The sequence below is a fragment of the Orcinus orca genome, chromosome 20 (genome assembly GCF_937001465.1).
Source record: "Orcinus orca chromosome 20, mOrcOrc1.1, whole genome shotgun sequence".
Classification (NCBI taxonomy): domain Eukaryota; kingdom Metazoa; phylum Chordata; class Mammalia; order Artiodactyla; family Delphinidae; genus Orcinus; species Orcinus orca.
Window position 1 is genome coordinate 12,176,559 of NC_064578.1, and position 20,018 is coordinate 12,196,576.

The 20,018-nt window shown below is 42.8% G+C and overlaps 1 protein-coding gene across 2 annotated transcripts; it reads left to right on the plus strand.

Moving 5' to 3' along the window:
* The first annotated feature begins 481 nt into the window (after nucleotides 1-481).
* Nucleotides 482-19,425, plus strand: TMEM170A (transmembrane protein 170A). Of its 2 annotated transcripts, none has more exons than XM_004273283.4 (3): nucleotides 482-895; nucleotides 13,663-13,833; nucleotides 16,253-19,425. In XM_004273283.4, exons 1-3 carry the CDS (start codon nucleotides 763-765, stop codon nucleotides 16,381-16,383), a joined length of 435 nt encoding a protein of 144 aa, XP_004273331.1. In that variant the 5' UTR covers nucleotides 482-762; the 3' UTR covers nucleotides 16,384-19,425. The 2 variants fall into 2 exon arrangements, with proteins under 2 accessions (XP_004273331.1, XP_004273332.1); XM_004273284.3 differs by having other exon boundaries at nucleotides 494-895; nucleotides 13,663-13,764.
* The last annotated feature ends 593 nt before the right edge of the window (nucleotides 19,426-20,018 follow it).

Consider the following 20,018-nt stretch of genomic DNA (forward strand, 5'->3'; position numbering starts at 1 on the left):
AATATTATGTCAGTTTCAGGTGTACTACATAGTTATTTGACATTTGCTTACGTTACAAAATGATCACCACTGTAAGTCTAGTAACCATCTGTCCCCAGTTATTACAATATTATTGACCATATTCCTTATGTCGTATACAATGTTTTTAAATTTAAAGTGAAGTTTTCCCCCAAAATCATTTCCTTCCAAATATTGAAGGTATTGCTGCATTGTCTTCCAGCTTCTTTCACCTGACTGCTGAACCATCTGATTCTCATTACCAGATGCATATGTATGTACGTATTTATCTTCCTACCTACTACCTACCTACCTACCTGTCTACTTGCATACCTACCGCTGTCTACCTATCTACCCACCCACCCACTCACCCACCAGTCTATCTCTTCCTCCCTATCTATACCTAATTTCCTTTACTTTCCTATAGGTGGCGCTGCAGAGGAGGGCAGAGCAGAGCGCGCCGCACTGTAGCAGGAGAGACTTCCCCAGTAGGGGACGTAGGCCATAGGCGCTGGATCTCGGAAAGCCGTACGCAACGTCAGGGGCGGGAACAACTCTCGCCCCGCCCCTGCCATCTGAGGCGCCCTATGATTGGAGGAAGCAGCCATCACTTGGCAGTGCCGTTGGGGTGGAGGAAGAGGGCTTCGGCCGAAGGTGACGCTGAGGCGACGGAGGTGCGGAGAGCAGAGTAGGCCGTGAGTGAGAGTGAGCCACGGCAGCACTTCAGGCGCTCTCCCCCACCTCTCTGCGGTGAATGGCGGCGGGATGGAGCACGAGGGGAGCGGCGACAGCGGGGGGTCGGCTGGGCTCCTGCAGCAGATCCTCAGCCTGAAGCTCGTGCCGCGCGTGGGCAACGGGACCTTGTGCCCTAACTCCACTTCTCTCTGCTCCTTCCCAGGTACCGGCCCCGCCCCGCGCCTGCGCACTGCGTGCCACGCCGCGGCCCCCCGGCTGCGCGGCGGCGCCCCTTCCGTAGCGAGCCGACTGGCACCCCGCCGTCCCGCCCGCTGGGGGCTGTTTTCCTCTTGGAAGAAGGTTCCGTCTCCCACGGCCGAGAGCTGGGGGCCTTAACCCCTCCCCCCGTCGCTTCCTTGCCGGCTCCTCGGGCCAGGCCACCCCGAGCCCGCGCTGGGGACCCGTCAGTGAAGGGAGCTCGGTCACCGCCCGAACTGATCTTGCTCTTAGGAGTTTCCAGACGCCCCAGGTTCAGACATGAACTCGGCGGCAGAGCCCTGTAGGCGGCCGTCCCTTGTTTGGGGCACTGGAGGCGGTCATCCCCGCCCAGCCCCTTTCGTCCGCGCGGGCCTCTCGGCTTTCCCAGCTCGGACAGCGCATGGTCCCGGCCGGGCTGAGGGCCGTCAGTCAGAAGTCACACACCCTTTGTTTCTAGCGTAGCCCAACCCCTTTACGCGGGGAGGTGGTCTGCCGATCGCTACCGCCCAAGTTCAAATCCACCCCCTCCACCAGCGTCTCTTTCTAGGAATCATTTTCTGAGACCTGTTGCCAGCCTCCCGCTCATGCGTTCGAGGTCTTTGATGCAGCTTCTTTCTGACTCTTACCCACACTGGCGATTCTGCTGGGCCTGAGAGCAGAGTTTTTAAAAATTAGAAATCGAGATAGAAAGTTGTCGTGCTCAGAAAACTGAGAGGAGGAGAAAGTACTTGGGAAGGCCGAAAATAAAGCCTTTGACGGGAGAGCACGGTTGTGTGTTGGCCCTTTAAAGGCAAGAAGGCTGAGGTAGGGGTGATTGAAGGGTGAGGTTGGGCTCTCCCGCAAAGCTGGCAGATACTTTGACTCAGTAAACAATGAGAGAACCGGCCTGAGACCTGCAAAGGAAGGAGGGTTGGATTACTGACTGCAGTTGTAAACAAGGCACCTGTGATTTCTCTTTCGCTGGGCAGCGACTGCCAGGCGCCATTCAGCAGACACCAGGGACTTGATATGTATTACCTTCCTAGTATTTTCCCGGACAGGTTTGTGAAATAGTTAATAAGATAACCGTGTTGGGGCAGATGCAGATGTTAGCTTGAAATCATGCCTAAAACGATAATCTGGCAAAAGGTATCAAAAGTTACTAAGATCACATTTGACAGTGACAACAGAAATATATGGCATTCTGGAGACACTGTCCAAAAAATGAAATGTTCATGCAGTCTGGAGGCAGTACTGAACTGGATCAGTCTGTTTTCATTGTTTCCTTACTTTTCCCACAATTCTTTATTAGGAAAATTTTCAAACCTACTGAAAAATTGAAATGATAGTATAACCAATATCTATATGCCCTTTACTTAGATTCATTATTAACATTTTGATTCTTTCGCTTCCTCTCTAAATATATATATGCATACACATAACATTTTTACTTTCTGCGAGCCTTTTGAAAGGAAGTTACAGAAGTGACGATGCTTGACGCCTAATATTTCAGCACGTATCATTTAAAATGAAGACATTTTCTGCCACAACAAAAAAAAACACATCACACCCAAGAAATTTAACATTGATAGAATATTATTTAATGTATTGGCCTTATTTAGATTTTCCCAATTTTCCCAGTTGTTCAAATAATGCCATTTTTAGCTTTTTTCTTTCTTTCTTTATTTATTTTTAAATTTTCGTTGTGCCGGATCTTCATTGCGGTATGTGGGACTTCTTAGTTGCGGCATACGAACTCTTAGTTGCGGCATGCATGTGGGATCTAGTTCCCTGACCAGGGATCAAACCTGGGCCCTCTGCATTAAGAGCATGGAGTCTTACCCACTGGACCACCAGAGAAGTCCCTCCTTTGTTTTTTTAAAAATTCCAGGATCTAATCAAGGGTCCCACATTGCATTAAGTTGTCATGTCTCTTTAATCTTGTTGAATCTAGAACAGTTCCTCCATCCTTGTTTCAGTTTCTTGAGACAGACATTTTTTTTAAAAGTCCAGGCTAATTGTTTCATAGAATGTTCCATAATCTAAATTATCTCATTTTTTCTTCATGATTAGATTCAGATCAAATATTTTTGTTCAGAACGCTGCCTACACAGGTGATGTTGCCCACTCCCAGGACACCTCATCAGGAGACATTTAGTGTCAGTTTGTACCTTTATTGATAACACTAGGTTTAATCATTTGGTGAAGATGGTGTTTATCAGATCTGTTCACTGTAAGGGTACCTTAATCCTTTTGTAATAAATCATGTGAGGTGATACTTTGAAACTGAATATTCTGTTCAATATGTTTTGCTTTTAGTTGCCTTTTCCTTCTCTAAGAAAAGATTGAGATAAGTGGATTTGGAACAATAGTTTTAACATGTCATAGTAGAGAATCTGTAGCTAAGTGAATTGTTTTGCTTTCAGCAATTGTTCTGAAATATTCAACTGCAGTATGTATTTGAGTTTATGGGAACTTCTTTGAATATATAACTTGGGGGTGGTGATCACCGGGGATCATTTATTTAGCAGGTATACGTTGGTCAAGTGCAGGCTCTGGGCTGGGGGTATAAACATGCATGAGATAAAGCCCTTGACCGCAGCAGGCTGATCAGAATGGGATGGGTAAACACAGTGGGTAAACACACAACCTCCCTGCTATATCTCTTCTTTAGCTGGAATGGACAGTAAGTACATGAACTGTAATCCCTTTGGAGGCACCAAAGCCTGCTGACAGTGAATGTCGTTCACTGTCCTGATTCTGGAATTGTTTCTATTTTGGCCCCACAGAAAAGGTTCCTTGCATTTTATGCCAACTCGATATGGCAGAATCATTGCTCTGAAAGAGTCTGTGGTTTATCCCTGTCAGGAAGCTTTGAATTGATTTTTTTTTAAACCTGCATTTGCAATTTAGCTATTTAGGTTTCTGCCTAACCCTCCTTATTGCAAGTTGTTCAGATTTCTTTTGTTGTTGTTGTCATTTTTAACAAATCTGAGTGCTATGAAAGGCAGAATTTTTTTTTCCTGTATCAGGAATAACATTTACTTTCTGAAGGTATGAATTTCATTATACCTTCAGTGTCAAAGTGTATCTTCTGATAAACTAAAACCCACTAATGTTTTGGTTGTGCCGTTGCTGGAATCAAGAATAGGTCACACTTCGATCAGTCATTTACTCATTCAGTCAACAAGTATTTACTCAGTGTCTATCATGTGTCTGTTGTTTTCTAGGCACCAAGTAAAGGTGTGTTAGTAAACAAAAGAACTTTCATTCTAAAGGGGAGAGAGAAAACAAAATTTAAAAGTATGGAAAAGACTAACATAACATTGTGAAGCAACTATACTCCAATAAATTTTTTTTTTTTAAAGTATGGAAAGGAACAGATGGTGGTGAGTGTAAGACAGGGTAGGGGGATAGTAAGTGGCAGGCGTTGTGTGTCAAGTGGAACGCTGTTTTACTTAAGGTCACAAGGAAGCCCTCTATGATGGTGCCATTGGAGAAGAAATCTGAAGGGAATGAGGAACAAGCCACGCAGCTGTTGGGAGAAGAGCCTCGTGGGTGAGGGGCAGCAGGTTCAGAGGCCCTGGGACCAGAGCTTGTTAAGCAACATGAAGGAGGCCAGTGCAGTGGGTGGAACGGGGTGGGCAAGGCAGGGAGAGGAAGTGAGGTCAGATCCCAGAAAGCCATATTAGAGGGTTTTGAGCAGAGGAAGGATGATCTGACTTAGTTTTTTTTTTTTTAAGTATACAATTTAATGAATTTTTGCAGTTTGCAACCATCACAAAAAGCAACTTCAGAATATTTTCATCACCCCAACAAGAAACCTTGTTCCCATTAGCACTGACTTTCTGGCTTTGTGTCGAGAATAGGTGGAAGGCCAGATCAGGACAGATAAGATCTAGCCAGGCTAGGCCCAAGAGACCATTGGGATTGAGACAGGCCAGAGGGGCACACAGAAACAAGGGATGAGTGGGCAGTTAGGCAGTGGCCTCAGGAGAGAGGTGGCAGCCCACTGCTGGTAGTCCTGGTGGGCAAGTTATCATTGTTAGGAGAGGAAGGGTGTCTAGGAAAAACTCGCTGTTTTCCTTTACTCTCACACTGCTGCTACACTCACAGCACTTCTGGCGCCAGATGTGTGGTTCTTCCGTGCATCAAGCAATTCTGGGACACCAGTGGGGTGTCCTACAATTCAACTCAGTTCTGACACTGTCTACCTGGAGTTAGCATCCAGTCCCACAGGTTAAAGGCTCAGTTCCACAAGCCTGCCCCAACCCCCAACTTCAGATGCCAGTCAGAAGTCCAGGTTGTCACATGTGCTTCTGACCAACTGAGCTTCCCGTGTCCTCCTCGTTCAGTTATTTTGCTAGAGCAGCTCATAGAATTCAGGAAAACAGTTTACTTATTAGGTTACTGGTATATTACCAAGGATATTAAAGGTTGGAAATGAACACCAGATAAAGAGGTACATAGGGTGAAGTCTGGAAGGGTCCCCGAGCACAGGCGCTTCTGTCCCTTTGGAGCTGGGGTGGGCCACCCTCCCAGCACATAGATGTTTTCACCAACCCAGAAGCTCTCTGAACTCTGTACTTTTGGAATTTTTATGGAGGCTTCATCACCTAGTCATGACCAGTTAATAACTCCCTCTAGCCTCTGTCCCCTCTCCAGAGAATGGAGGGTGGTGCTGAAAGTTCCAAGCTTATAATCATGGCTTGATCTTTCTGGTAACCATCCAGGAGCCCACCAAGAGTTGCCTCATGAGAACAAAAGACACTCCTGGAAATTCCAAGGGATTTAGGAGCTCTGCATCAGGAACCAGGGTCAAAGACTAAGTATTAGAACAAAAGATTTTCCTAGCACCATTATCTACAAGGGTTTTAGGAGCTCTGTGTCAGGAATCAGGAGTAGAGACCAGTATATATATATTAGTATTTCACAAGGGAACAGATGGATCCCCTGGCAGGCAGGTGGGGTTGGGTAAGAGAGGGGTCTCACAGTGGGCAGTGTGGACAGATGCAGGCTGATGGGCAGTTAGCATCTAGGCAGTCCAGCATCGAGTTGCTGGACTGAGTAGGACTGCAGTTCCCAGGACCGAGGCAGTTTACTTAGCACCCTGGCATCAGAGGCACTGGCTGTGCTCATACAGTTGTTCGACCTGGAACATAAGGCAGAGTGGGGCCAGCTGGATGGCTGGGTGCCAAGCCTCACGATTCCCACTTCCATTTCTGCTGGTTGGAGCCAGGTTGGTCTTGAGGCCTTGCTTGGAAATGAGGTGACTCAGCTGTGGAGGCTAGGGGGCCGGGGAGCCAGCCGTTACAAACCCCTTTTGTTAACACAGGACTCACCTAGAGGATTCTGAAATCTGTGTGGCTTTTCTCTTTAACTCAAATATCTGTCTGAAAAATATTCTTCAAGATACAAACACCCTGTGGGCAGGGATCTTTGTCTTTTTTAAAATTTTTGTTTTTGTTGTTCACTGATGTGCCCGGCATATGGAATGGTCTCAGTAAGTATTATATTTGCTGAATGAATGAACTCTCAGTGCTTGTATTAGTTTGCTATTGCTACTGAAACAATTTACGACAAATTTAGTGGCTTAACACAACACAGATTTATCATCCTACGGTCCCGGAGGTCAGAAGTCCAAAATGGGTCAGCAGAGCTGCCTTCCTTCTGAAGGCTCTAGGGAGAATTTGTTTTCTTGTCTTTTCCAGCTTCTAGAAGTCACCTGCATCCTTTGGCCTATGGCTCCTTCCTCTATCTTTAAAGCCAGCAGCATAGCATCTTCAAATCTCTCTGACTCTGACCCTCTTACAAGAACCCTTGATTACATTAGGCCCAACTGTAAAATCCAGGCTAACCCCCACCATCCCAAGTTGCTTAATCTAATCACACCTGCACACTCCCTTTTGTTATGTAAGGTCGCATTTTCATAGGCTCTGGGGTTGAGGATGTGGGCATCTTTGGGGCCTCTTCTGCCACCAGTGCTTCATCTGATTTCCCCTTATAATTTTTTTTTTTTATGAAACCACCTCGATGACAGTTTCTCTTTTTTAAAATTTATTTATTTATTTATTTTTGGCTGTGTTGGGTCTTCGTTGCTACGTGCGGTCTTTCTCTAGTTGCGGCAAGGGGGGACTGCTTTTCATTGCGGTGCGTGGGCTTCTCATCGCGGTGGCTTCTCTTGTGCGCTCTAGGTGCATGGGCTCAGTAGTTGTGGCACACGGGCTTAGTTGCTCCGTGGCATGTGTGATCTTCCCAGACCAGGGCTGGAACCTGTGTCCCCTGCATTGGCAGGCAGATTCTTTTGTTTTTTGTTTTTTTTTTGCTGTACACGGGCCTTTCACTGTTGTGGCCTCTGCCGTTGCAGAGCACAGGCTCCGGACGCGCAGGCTCAGCAGCCACAGCTCACGGGCCCAGCCGCTCCGTGGCATGTGGGATCTTCCCAGACCGGGGCACGAACCCGTGTCCCCTGCATCGGCAGGCAGGCTCTCAACCACTGCGCCACTAGGGAAGTCACTCTCCTTATAATCTTTTATTTCAGATTAATAACCTGATTTATTCTTCAGCATAGGGAAATGATGTGACTTTAGCTGCCAGAGTAAACAAAGCTGAAGATAATGCACTTTATTTGAAACAGTGAACAAGGAAATACTGTAAGATATGTAGACAAAGATTTTTGACCGTGTGTTGACCCAGGGGAATGAAAAGTACTATATGATAATCAATAAATAGCTATTAAATAGATGGCAAATTAAGGCGCAGTAGATTAAAGGGAAATCACTTAGTTTTTTTTAATGTTTTATTAATTGAGGTTTGCCTTAGCTGTTACAGTCCTGTAATAATCCCATCCATCTGAAAAGTGTTTTATAAATTGTACCACTCATCTAATGTAATACAGCCTTTTTTTTCCTACTTTGAGTGACTTAAGTGATGCGATATAACGTATGTAGGCACTGCGCTAGCTGGTGGATGTAGCTCAGGGTTATAGGAAGGTGCATACTGCTTCTCCTTCTCAGAGACTCAGGGAGGAGCTGGCCTGCTGTGCCAGATCTTGTTTGCAAACAGATTCCTGTCAGCTTTCAGGAAAATCGAGATGTGAGTTGATAGCCCAGCAGGCCTCCTTGGGCAGGTGCTGTGCTCCAGAGAAGTGGGAACAAGTGAGCGTTGATATCTGCTAGGGCTGCTAGAACAAAATACCACAGACTGAGCAGCTTAAACAACAGAAGTGTATTTTCTCACAGTTCTGGAGACTGGAAGTCCAAGATGAGGGTGCCGGCATGGTCAGGTTGTGGTGAGGGCCCTCTTGGGCCACCTTCTTGATATGTCCTCACATGATGGGGAGAGAAAGAGAACAAGAGAGAGAGAGACATCTCTCTTCCTCTTATAAGGCCACAGTCCTGTCGGATTAGGGCTGCCGCACATGAATTCAGTCCATAGCAGTTGAGTAGAACACCCGAGTGTCCAGACCTACATTTACTGAAGTTACCAACTTAGTGTGTCTCTGGCAGATCAAGGCCTCACCTGCCAGTTCACTGCCCCAATGGTTCTGTGGCAGCCAGTAAGAAGCCAAGCTCCAGCAGTGCCTTGAGTTGCTGCGGAAATCAGTGCTTGTCTCTTAAATTTGGGGCGCTCCAGCAGAAGCCCCGTGACGGCAAGGCCCAGGAGTGGTCTCATGTCATTGGTGGCAGACAGCAGCCAGGACGGCAGCTGCTCTGGGGTCTTGGAGGCAGGTTTGTATCCCGTTTGTCCACCCCTGGGTAGTGGCATTCCTGGTGTTCTTATAGAGTTCTGTGCACAGTGGGTGGTGTAATGGAGTTCAGAGTCTCTTAAGTGATTTGGGGAGGAGCTGGGAAGGACTGTGGGATTGAAGACGGGGTTACTGCTTTAGCAGGGAACTGCATGACGCTGTCCTGTGGCTTGGGGATGAGCTGGCAGTGGGTGGTACACAAGGGGGCCTTGGGCGGGGGAGGCCAGGGTTCAACAGCAGCGGCCCAGGCAGGAGGGATTTATCAGGGAGGGGCAGTACCTGAACACCAGACTCTGCAACCTCTGGAGTTGCTGCCAAGAAGAGAGGGCAAGTCTCCTGGGCCATGGAAGCAAGAAGGGCTGGTGCCCGAGGCTGGAAAGGAGCCTGCAGTGGTATCTGGTAGAGTAAGTCCCTTACGTACGAACGAGTTCCGTTCCGAGAGCACGTTCTTCTTAAGTCTAATTTGTTCATAAGTCCAACAAAGTTAGCCTAGGTACCCAACTAACACAATCGGCTATGTAGTACTGTACTGTAATAGGTTTATAATACTTTTCACACAAATAATACATAAAAAATAAAGACAACATTTTTAATCTTACAGTACAGTACCTTGAAAAGTACAGTAGTACAGTACAACAGCTGGCATACAGGGGCTGGCATCGAGGGAACAGGCAAGAAGAGTTACTGACTGGAGGAGGGAGAGGAGGTGGGAGATGGTAGAGCTGAAGGATCGCCAACAATAGGAGACGGAGGGCAAGCTGCAGTTTCACTCACGCCTGACGTTGATGGAATGCATGTTCGCATCTTTGAAAGTTCGCAACTTGAAGGTTCTTGTGTAGGGGACTAACTGTACAGGTTTGTTCCTGAAGACGATGGGGACCCAAACCCTGAGGACTGAGAGCCCTGCCCACAATTTCTGACAGACGCTATTGATTGGGAAGGGTTTTTTTTGTTTGTGTGTATGATTTTTTTGGTGGAGGAAGAGCAGTAGTTAGTATACATACATTTTTTTACATATTATACATATATGTTTATGTTATATATATTTAAGCTTGGGACATTACTGTTTAATCACTTTATACTCCATATTGCATGATTTAGATTTGGTTTAACAATTTGCCAAACACCATCAAACAAAATAGACAAGTTTTGACAGTATTGTAAAATTATTCTGAAGGTGTATCTTGTTCAGCAGAAAGGAAAAGAAAACTTATACCAGTGGTTTGAAACCTTTTGTAGCTATCTGATAATTTGTCACCAGAACAGAAGTACAAAAACACCCTCAGTCGTTTGTTATTTTTAATAAGCATTGAGCCCTAGATGAGGTGTCCCTGATTTTTTTATTGAAAGCCTTCCATCCAAAACAAGAGCGAGGGACTTCCCTGGTGGCCTAGCAGTTAAGACTCTGCGCTCCCAATGCAGGGGGCCTGGGTTCGATCCCTGGTCAGGGAACTAGATCCCACATACTGCAACTAAGAGTTTGCATGCCGCAACTAAAGTTCCTGCATGCCGCAACAAAAATCCCACATGCTGCAACTAAGACCTGGAGCAGCCAAATAAATAAATATTAAAAAAAAAAAAGGACTTCCCTGGTGGCGGAGTGGTTGAGAATCCGCCTGCCAATGCAGGGGACACAGGTTCGAGCCCTGGTCCGGGAAGATCCCACATGCCGCGGAGCAACTAAGCCCATGCGCCACAACTACTGAGCCTGTGCTCTAGAGCCCAGGAGCCACAACTACTCTAGCCACATGCCTAGAGCCCTTGCTCGGCAACAAGAGAAGCCACTGCGATGAGAAGGCCGCACACCGCAACAAAGAGTAGCCCCACTCACCACAACTAAAGAAAGCCCGTGTGCAGCAACAAAGACCCAACGCAGCCAAAAAAATTAATTAATTAATTTTAAAAAAAACAACAACAACCAAGAGCGAGACATCCTAATCTTGGTATATGTATAATATGGTATTAACTGAAACTTTGACTTAATATGTGCAGAGAATTAGTGCAGTCATCAGTGAGAGTGTGGAGGGTGCCTGGTGGGGATTTGGCCCCACATCTAATCACCCCAGGCTCCCTAACCCCTCCTCCCCCTGCTCCCAACAAGAGTAAAAATAAAAAGAAATTGATTTGGGAAAAACCACACACTACAGTGTGCTTACAACTCAAATGCAACTTCAAGAAAAGCCCCTGGCCCTCCCCTTTGCCACTCTCCCCTCTCCCCCAGCTCACTGATGCTCCTCACTGGTTGCTCTTCCCCCCCGCCCCCCCGTTTTTTGGCTGTGCCCCATGGCATGTGGGATCTTAGTTCCCTGACCAGGGATTGAACATGCACCCCCTGCATTGGGAATGTGGAGTCTTATTCACTGCACCACCAGAGAATTCCCAAGCTTTTTTAAAATTTTTTTTAAATTTTATTATTTATTTTTGGCCGCATTGGGTCTTTGTTGCTGTGCGCGGGCTTTTTCTAGTCGCGGCGAACAGGGGCTACTCTTCATTGTGGTGTTCAGGTTTCTCTCTCACTGCGGTGGCTTCTCTTGTTGAGGAGCACGGGCTCTAGGCACGAGGGCTTCAGTAGTTGTGGCACACAGGCTCAGTAGTTGTGGCTCGCGGGCTTAGTTGCTCCGCGGGATGTGGGATCTTCCCGGACCAGGGCTCGAACCCGTGTCCCCTGCATTGGCAGGCAGATTCTTAACCACTGCGCCACCAGGGAAGCCCCTGCTTTGTTTATTTTCTCAAAGTAGAAAGTGAATGGTCATAAACCCTATTCCCCAGAAATAACAGTTTTCTATATCTTAATATATATAAGAGGTGGCACAGAGGATGAGGGCATTGCTTCCAGCATGGGTCAACCCAGCCTATCCTATTCCCCAGAAATAACAATTTTCTATATCTTAATATATATAAGAGGTGCACAGCGGATGAGGGCATTGCTTCCAGCATGGGTCAACCTGGGCTGTGCCTCGTGCTGCAGTGTGGGCTCCAGCAAGTTTCCTCACCTCCCTCTGCTTCTGTTTCCTCATCCAAGAGTCAGAGATATTAATATGTGCTTCATAGAGCTACTTTGAGAATTACATGAGTTAATATTTGTCAAGCATTTAAAACAGTGCCTGTGCATGTTGTAAATATTTATTAAATAAACATATGTCCAGACTCTTCTGAGTAGACAGAAGCATTTACACACATTTGTTTCTTTTGTTTTTTGTTTTCACAAAAACAGGATCTTATTCTGCATATTATTCTGAAACTTAAGCTTTTTTACTTCGCACCGTGGGTTGGGCATCTTACCCCATCAGTATTTAAAGAGCTGCTCCTATTTTTATTGATTGTGTAACGTTTCATTATGCGGATGCACCATAACAGGTTTCACAGGTCCTCCATCAACAGACATGCAGTTGGTGTCTAGTTTTTGCCAGTACAGACAGGGCTGCCAGGAACCTCGTGACCTTGTCCTTGCCCTTGTGTATTCCTGGAAGTAAAATCACTGTGGCAAAGGGTATGCACAGTTGACTGTTTTGGAGACACACTTCCAGTTTACCCTCCAGAGATGGCTTTCTAGTTTGTGTTCCTACTGGGAGTGTAAGGTGCCACCTGTGAAGTACTGTGCTGACAACCCTTTACTGCGCAGAAAACCTTTGATGGTACCTTGTAGGGCTTACATGTTGAAGTTCTTAGTTTGGCCTTCAAAGCCCCCCGTAATGTGACCCCATCTATCTTTGCATCCTAACTACTGTTACTCTTATAAACCCTTTGCTTCAGTCAGGTCAGCGGTTTTTAACCAGGGTAATTATGCCCACAGGGGACGTGTGACAATGTCAAGATATTGTGGTTGCCACAACGGGAGAGAGCGCTATCAGCATCCAGAGGGTAGAGGCCAGGGGTGTTGCTCCACATCCTACAGTCGACAGCCTCCCACAACAAAGAGTTAAATGGTCCAGACGTCAATAGTGCTGTGGTGCGAAAACCCCAGTTGAGCTGTTGACTGATCTTTAAAATTGCCTGGTGTTTACCTGCCTCAAGTTCAGGGATGGACAACAGATTTCATCTAGTGTGACACCTTCATTATATCCATATATGGGTAAAGAGCTCTCTTGAGAATTCTGAAGCCATGCCTGGGCCCACTGGGGGAAAATGTTATGTCTGCTAAATCATAAAGTCATGAGGGCAGGATGGTATCTCCTCCTGTTTTTGTATTTTCCAAGATATCTCATGCATAGGTTTGTATACATAGTTGTTGGACAAATATCTTAATGTTTCCTGAGTTACTGTCATCCTAAGAGGGATAGAGGTTCTCTGAAGGAACCAGCTCCTCTTCTAACCTGCGCTCTCACTTGCCATTTGTCTTTAAGCGAAACATTTACATATTCTGGTATTTATTTCATGTCTTAAAGAGCTTTGATACCCTAATAGGAGGTGAGGGGTTGATATTTACTGCATCGTCTTGAAAATGATTGTTGAATGAATGTAATTGTATATAGAGCTTTTCCATTTGAGATGACTGAATAATCAAGAAGGCAGGGACGGTCATCAGGCATTGACTGCATAGCACCCTGTCAGTGGTACTTACATTTGTCCTTATGGGAGGGAAATCATTTAAGTGAATTTTCAAATCTGGGTGAACCTTTTCTTCAGTGTTTGGGAGTACAGGTAGCTTGTCAGGGGTTGGCCAACCTTTTCTGTAAAGGGCCAGATTGTAAATATTTTAGGCTTTGCAGGTCATATGGTCTCTGTCACTGTTTCAGCCCTGCTCTTGTAGCTTGAAAGCAGCCATAGGCAAGACTTAAATGAATGGGCATGGCTGTGTTCCAGTAAGAGTTTATGTACACAAACAGGTGGTGGCCATAGTTTACTTATCCCTCGCAAACCATCAATGTTTGGATATTTGACTGATGAACCCCCATTGCAACTGAATGGTTTTGAAAATGAAATAACTGGGCATAGTGACTACCCCTTTGTAATAATTGCACTGGGAAAGGCAGTGATGTACGACCTTTCTTTGCTTTCCCTTGTAGAGATGTGGTATGGTGTGTTCCTGTGGGCACTGGTGTCCTCTCTCTTCTTTCATGTCCCTGCTGGATTACTGGCCCTCTTCACCCTCAGACATCACAAATATGGTAGGTTCATGTCTGTAAGCATCCTGTTGATGGGCATCGTGGGACCAATTACTGCTGGAATCTTGACAAGTATGTTAGACATTAAAATACAGTCAAAATGTTTCATTTGACTAGTTAGTTAATTTTAGGAACCATTTTAGAAACATGTCTCAATGAGATGAAGAAGAAAGAGTGATCTTTAACCACAGATCCTGTTTTTTTTCTCACCCCAGTCCCCCCTTATTTGGCTAACATCTTTGACTTACTGAGTCAGATTTTGTCTCGCTGGCTTCAGGGAAGTCATGTTAAGCTTTGTGAGATAGATCTTGTGAAATAGGTCACTAGCAAAAGAAGATATTTGTCTTTTTGGAAGCTACTGCTCCTTTCTCTTCAGCTGTCACTTCACTGATTTGTGACCTTGCAAGCTGGTTAACAAATCACTTCCACTCATCCAGGTGTAGTTATTTTAAGGATGGAAGAATAATTCTAATGACAAGAATTATTGTTTAGAAAAGTACCTGGTGGTTTTCTCCTCTCAGGACTTTCTGAATAAGAATTGGAGTAACATTCATAATTATAAATTATTTTTACCTGTCTGGTGTTTTTTTGGGGGGAAGGGTGGCTTTTGCTCATGTCAAAGGGATGAGAATAAGTTTAAATCATTTTTAAGCTCATAATGAAATATAAATAACATGTATATTCTATATATAAAAACTATAAGAAAGCAAAATTAAAAATCCTCCATTACTGCATTCCTAAGTGGTATCACAGTTTGCATTTTGGTATATGCTGTCAGACTTTTTTCTAGGTATACATGTAAACATAACTTTTTTTCCCTGTGAATTTAAACCTTGAGCTTCAAGCAGAAATCTCCCTCTCTCTTTGACTTGAGGGATTTTTTTGGGGACAGGGTGGCCTAGTTTCTCTGTGTTCCACAGATGATGAAACCTTTGTGATAACACGGGGGAGGAGGCCAGTTTTCTCCTGTTTGCATTAAGGAGTTTCCATAACGGGCCTTAAAAAATATTTTTAACTGTATCACCTACTGCTATCTTTAGAGACCCTCTGCTCCAGTTTCCTTGCTGGATTACTGGCCCCCAGGACCTGTTTCAGATTTCTCTTCAGTAAAATAGGGATGCTGTGTGATGACTAAATGAAAAAATGTGAATATAAAATACTTAACCAGAATATCTACCATATAGTAATTGTGCAGTAAATGTCGTGTTCATGTCCTTCTTCGACTCTAGTGCATACAATCTGTTCCCTTCCCATTCTGCTGCTCCTTCTGGTTTGCTTTTTCCTGTCTTCCCTTAATCATCCAAATCCCACTTTGGGACCCAGTTCAACTTCTTTAAGCTTCTTCCGACTCAACCCACTTTTTTTGGAGACAAATTACAAAGAGGCCCAATGGAACATGTGCCTTTCAGATGTTAGTAGCACAGTGTTTGTGCATTGCCTCTGGCGGTGGGCATTTCAAAGTCACAAATGTTCCTGGCAACCAACACAGATATTGATTAGTATTGTTCTTTCTTCTCCTTAAAATATGTCAATATACCATCACATCACATTTGTAAAAGGTGTAGACACTTGATTGAAACACTATATTTCATCTTGCATTATTCAAAATCTACTTCATGTTTGTGTTTCTGTCTTGTGTCTCCAGCTAGCTTCTGTGACCAAGGAGAATTCTGTTTGGAGCATTTTGAGGTGGGGCGGGGGGCGGCAGGGCGGTCATCTGAGATGTTTGGATCTGTTATTTTCAAACTATTGAAATCTTGACTTTCTTTGTACAATGCTCAGTCCCTGTGAGCAAATGAGGGTACCTGGGTAGAGAGAGATGTTTGTTTTGTTTTGTTTACTCAATTTCTAGGAAGTTACAGTGACTAACGTAATAAAAAAGATTAATGATTTGGGTAACAGAAAGGACTCCCCAAGTATCCCTCGCCTCTTGCCCTTTGAATGAATAGCAACTTGATAGGCTTAGGGTCCCCCTCTTTTCCTTTTCCCACCCCTTTCTCCGTCCATTTCTCGAGGGGAGCTCTGAGTATAGTACACAGTAGAGTGGGGTTTCCCTGTGGCTGCTCCTGAAATATTTCTTGCTCAGTCCCACAGGGAAGATTCTTTGTCATTTATTGCCAAGAGTTTGTTAGGTACCTGTTAAATGCATGAGGAATAAGAGATGTTTTTGAGTTTGTAATCAGGTTATGTGGAAATCACCGTCTTTGTGATTTCAGCTATGACTTCCAGGTGGTTTTATTCAATAAATCTAGGAGACTCAGTTTAAAGGAGTCACTTTTCAACACCTAAAAACACTTGTCAGTGATTTGCAAACCATATAAGGAATACTTAAAACCTAGTCAGCAAAAAGAATAGACAGAACAAAACATTTCTGTAACGTCTAAATTTTAATGTAAAAAATTTAGAACATTCTACTGGTAGAATTTTAAGTGCTGTATTTTCCTGATTATATTAACCTTTTTTAAAAAAATATTCTTGAATTTTTGAACAGGTGCAGCAATTGCTGGAGTGTACCGAGCAGCAGGAAAGGAAATGATTCCATTTGAAGCCCTCACCTTGGGCACCGGACAGACATTTTGTGTAGTGGTGGTCTCCTTTTTACGGATTTTAGCTACTCTATAGCACATACCCTTGTGCTATGATGGTGAACCTAAGTTTCATAGAATCCTCAAAAAGAATACAGTATGGAATGTGTTTTCTTAGTTCTTCAAACGGGAAGCAACTTGGATGAAAAGGTATATGAAGAACAACATTTCAGTCCTTTCTTCAATTTGAAGCTCCAGGAATTAAAGATCTTTTTGGACTCATTGTTCTCAACCAAAACAAATCAACTTTCTTTTCTTTCTTTCTTTTTTTTACATATTTAATTCAGGCAGTTTTACGGGTGTACCTTTACGCAAGCCAGGTCAGCAGTGCTTCTGGGTTGGCATCCTTCACACTGAAATTTATAATGTTCTGTGAGAAAATGCAACGTTGCATATTTCAGAGAAATTATGGATCATATTAGTTTATTTCTGAGCAGAGTATACTGTACTAAAATCTAACTTGATCTATTCTTGATTAAAATTTGGCAAACTCATCTCTTGCTACATCTTCATGACAGTAAGTGCCAAGTAGGTTTTGGTTGAATGTCGTGTTGAGAACAAATTTGGTGAAATCTGTTGCACACAAAAAAATCTATAACTCAAGTAGTGGCTTCGATTCCTTTGTTTAAAGAAAAAGGAGCTAACTACTGAATGATGTGACATTTTTATGGATAACTATCTTGACTTCTGATTATTTAATATATTTTAAGAGATGTGAATTTGTTTTTTGGTACATTTTATCAAAATAAGCTAGGTAATTGAGACTTTTTCCCCTAAAGCTCCTGTACCACCTCTTCCTATTACTTTTATTCTATTGTTTTTATTTAGTTTAATTGGAAACATACCCTATTAAAGAGTTGGGAGTTGAAAATTTTCACCCAGATTGTTTAGGACACTCTTTGAACATTGAGGCACACGCACAAAAAGATACTTTAAACGTTCTGTTACTGTTTTTCTTAGTGACTTTGCTTTACTTATGGCTCTTGAAAAATTGTATAAGTGCAGCTTAAACTAGACTTAGTGGTTATGGATTTCCTAGTCTTAATGTGGTTACCTAGTGGTGGGTCTTCAGCTCACTTTCACAGTATTGGGTATCACTCCCAGAAAGTGCCTAAAGTTTAATTTTCAGATATGCCTTCCACTGTGCCCTTTACATTTTCCTTCAAGAGAATTTATATCCTTAAAGAGAATTAAATATCAGAGTTTTTTAAAACCCAATTTTAGCTATTTTAATTTTTCTTCTAATGCCTAACTTACTTTTTCATTTAAAGGCCTGAAAACTGTAACCTTCAAAAGAAAAAGGATTGCAAAAATTATCTAACTTTATCCTTACCACCTAAACTGTTCTGTATGAAATACAATCGATGTTATCTGTTTTCAAAATAGTTTCTGGTAATTAAATCTGACATTTTTAAAGGAAAGTTTTCATTGTGAGTGTAAGGCTAACTGCCCATGAGGTCGTGTGCAATTCTATTTGATTTAAAGCAATATGCACTCTGGCTTCTGATTAAAACCAGCCAGGAGGACCAATTTACCAGGGATAGTCAAAGGGAAAAATTACAAAGGATCACAAAAAGTAACTGGACATTTTCTTTTAACTAATCAGCCATTAGACCACTTATCAAAATTATAGTGTTATATACACAGACTAGGTGGAAAATTACAGGAGTTGGAATGTAGGCAAATGTCTTTACAAATTCCCCAACAAGATTACTCTCCAATGCTCAAATCTTTCTTTCAAGCAAATTTTTAACTCTTTAGTTGAAGACTCCATTTTTCAGTTCAGTGAGCTGGATTTTGAAAAGTAGCCCTTCAGTTTAAGAAATTTGTTGTAGGAAATGATTTTAATTATCTCTATTGAAGGATGCCTCTTAGCATTCTCACCTAAAACATTCCTTTGGATAGAATTTCACAAATTGAACACGGGCCAGTGGTCAGTGGGCTCCTCCCCCTAAATGCTAATTTTTGAACATACTGATCCATGATTTATTTGGTTTATTTTTCTTTTAGAGCCAAGACACAAAAATTAATGCATTTTGAAAGTTGTGTTTGTTTTCATCTGTTTCTTGTTTTATTATCCACTCTTTTTAAAAACTTCAAATATAAAATGTATCTTCAAATTATTGAATGTTTCATTCATCCCAGTATGTGAACATTCTCCTGTGAATAAGTGTATATAGACTTTATATAGCTTGAGCTTTGTGGCTTGAAATGTTTTCAGGGAGAAACTATTTGAATGATAAGGAATGTCTATTCCTCCTTAGAGTTTATTTTTCTTTTTAATTTCTCATCTCAAATACACAATTAGTTGGGGGTGGTTGCCCAGATGAAAAAATATTGGCATTTGTGTTGAACATTTTATCTTATCACATATAGCTTCTGAGAAGTTTTGCCAACTACTGACTTTCCTAGAGACAGGTGCAACCACCCCTCCCTTAGCTGTGCATCCACTTTTCCTTTTTTTTATGAGTGGGAAGGAGGCAGCCCCAACCATAAAAAGCCGATTTCTGGATTCTTTAATATTGAGGTTTTAGGGTAAAGGTGTTTCATGTAAACTTAAATCCATATACAAATGAGTAATGAATATTCCAAGATAAAGATGTCTCTTTGTGCTGTTAACTCATTTTTTTTTCAGCAAAACATTACCTAGGAAATGTCTAAACTAGGTGAGAAAAAGCTCATGCAAATAATTATCTTTAAGCCCTTATGTTTTCTAAGTCTTTAAATTGTATGTTAGCTTTTGATTCCAAAAGCTGCTCTGGTTTGAATTAAGTTCTTATTACAACTGCAGTGCATACCAACCTTCCCTAGGAGACCATTTCCTGGAATGTGAAGTCCTGATGCCATTAGCTGTCCACATGCAGAAGGTTCTGTGTACGTGCATTTCTTTTTTGTGCGCTCTGTCAGGCTGGTTGTGGCTAAAATCAGCTCAGCTTTTTGTATTAGATTATTTCACCAAATGCTACAGTCAAAATGATCTAATCTTTGTACCATAGAAAATTATTTAAATTTTATTTTTCTACTGACATTTCTAATTCTGGTATGTATGTTTATCAATAAAGAGTTACTTTTAATTCTGTGAACTAGAACTGTTATTTCTTTTTCGGTGGCCAATGAGTTTAATCTTTTGTAATAAGGTTTTCCAACTTGATTTTTCTTTTTAGTACTTAACATATATGCTTAACTGTATTTCTTTTATGTTCAACTCACTAGTTTATGGTAAAATTTTTGTCCAAAGATCTGATTAAACTGTACTTACATGTGAACTTGAGTCTTATTAACTCCACTTTGTGAGCTATATATTACCATCAAGAAGCTTTTGTATGATTATGCACTGGGATGGCTGAAAGCTGATATAGTTTGTGAAAAACATGTATTATTTCAGTAGTAAGTCCACATGAAGAGAGGCTCCGAGGTTGGTTTAGTATTCTGTGACATCATAAATCTTTTTCTGCTTTGCCATTTTCAGTAAATTGGATTGTCTGATTTGGGTAGCTTACCCCCTGTTCACAAGATAACTGCTGCAGTTCCAGGCATTGCAGACAGACATACAATGTCTGGTAGGAAACTACCCATCCATTCTCTCTCTAATTTTTTTTTAAATTGAGGTGTAACGTACAGTAAAGTGCACAAATCTTAAATGTATAGCTTGATGAATTTTATGTATTTATA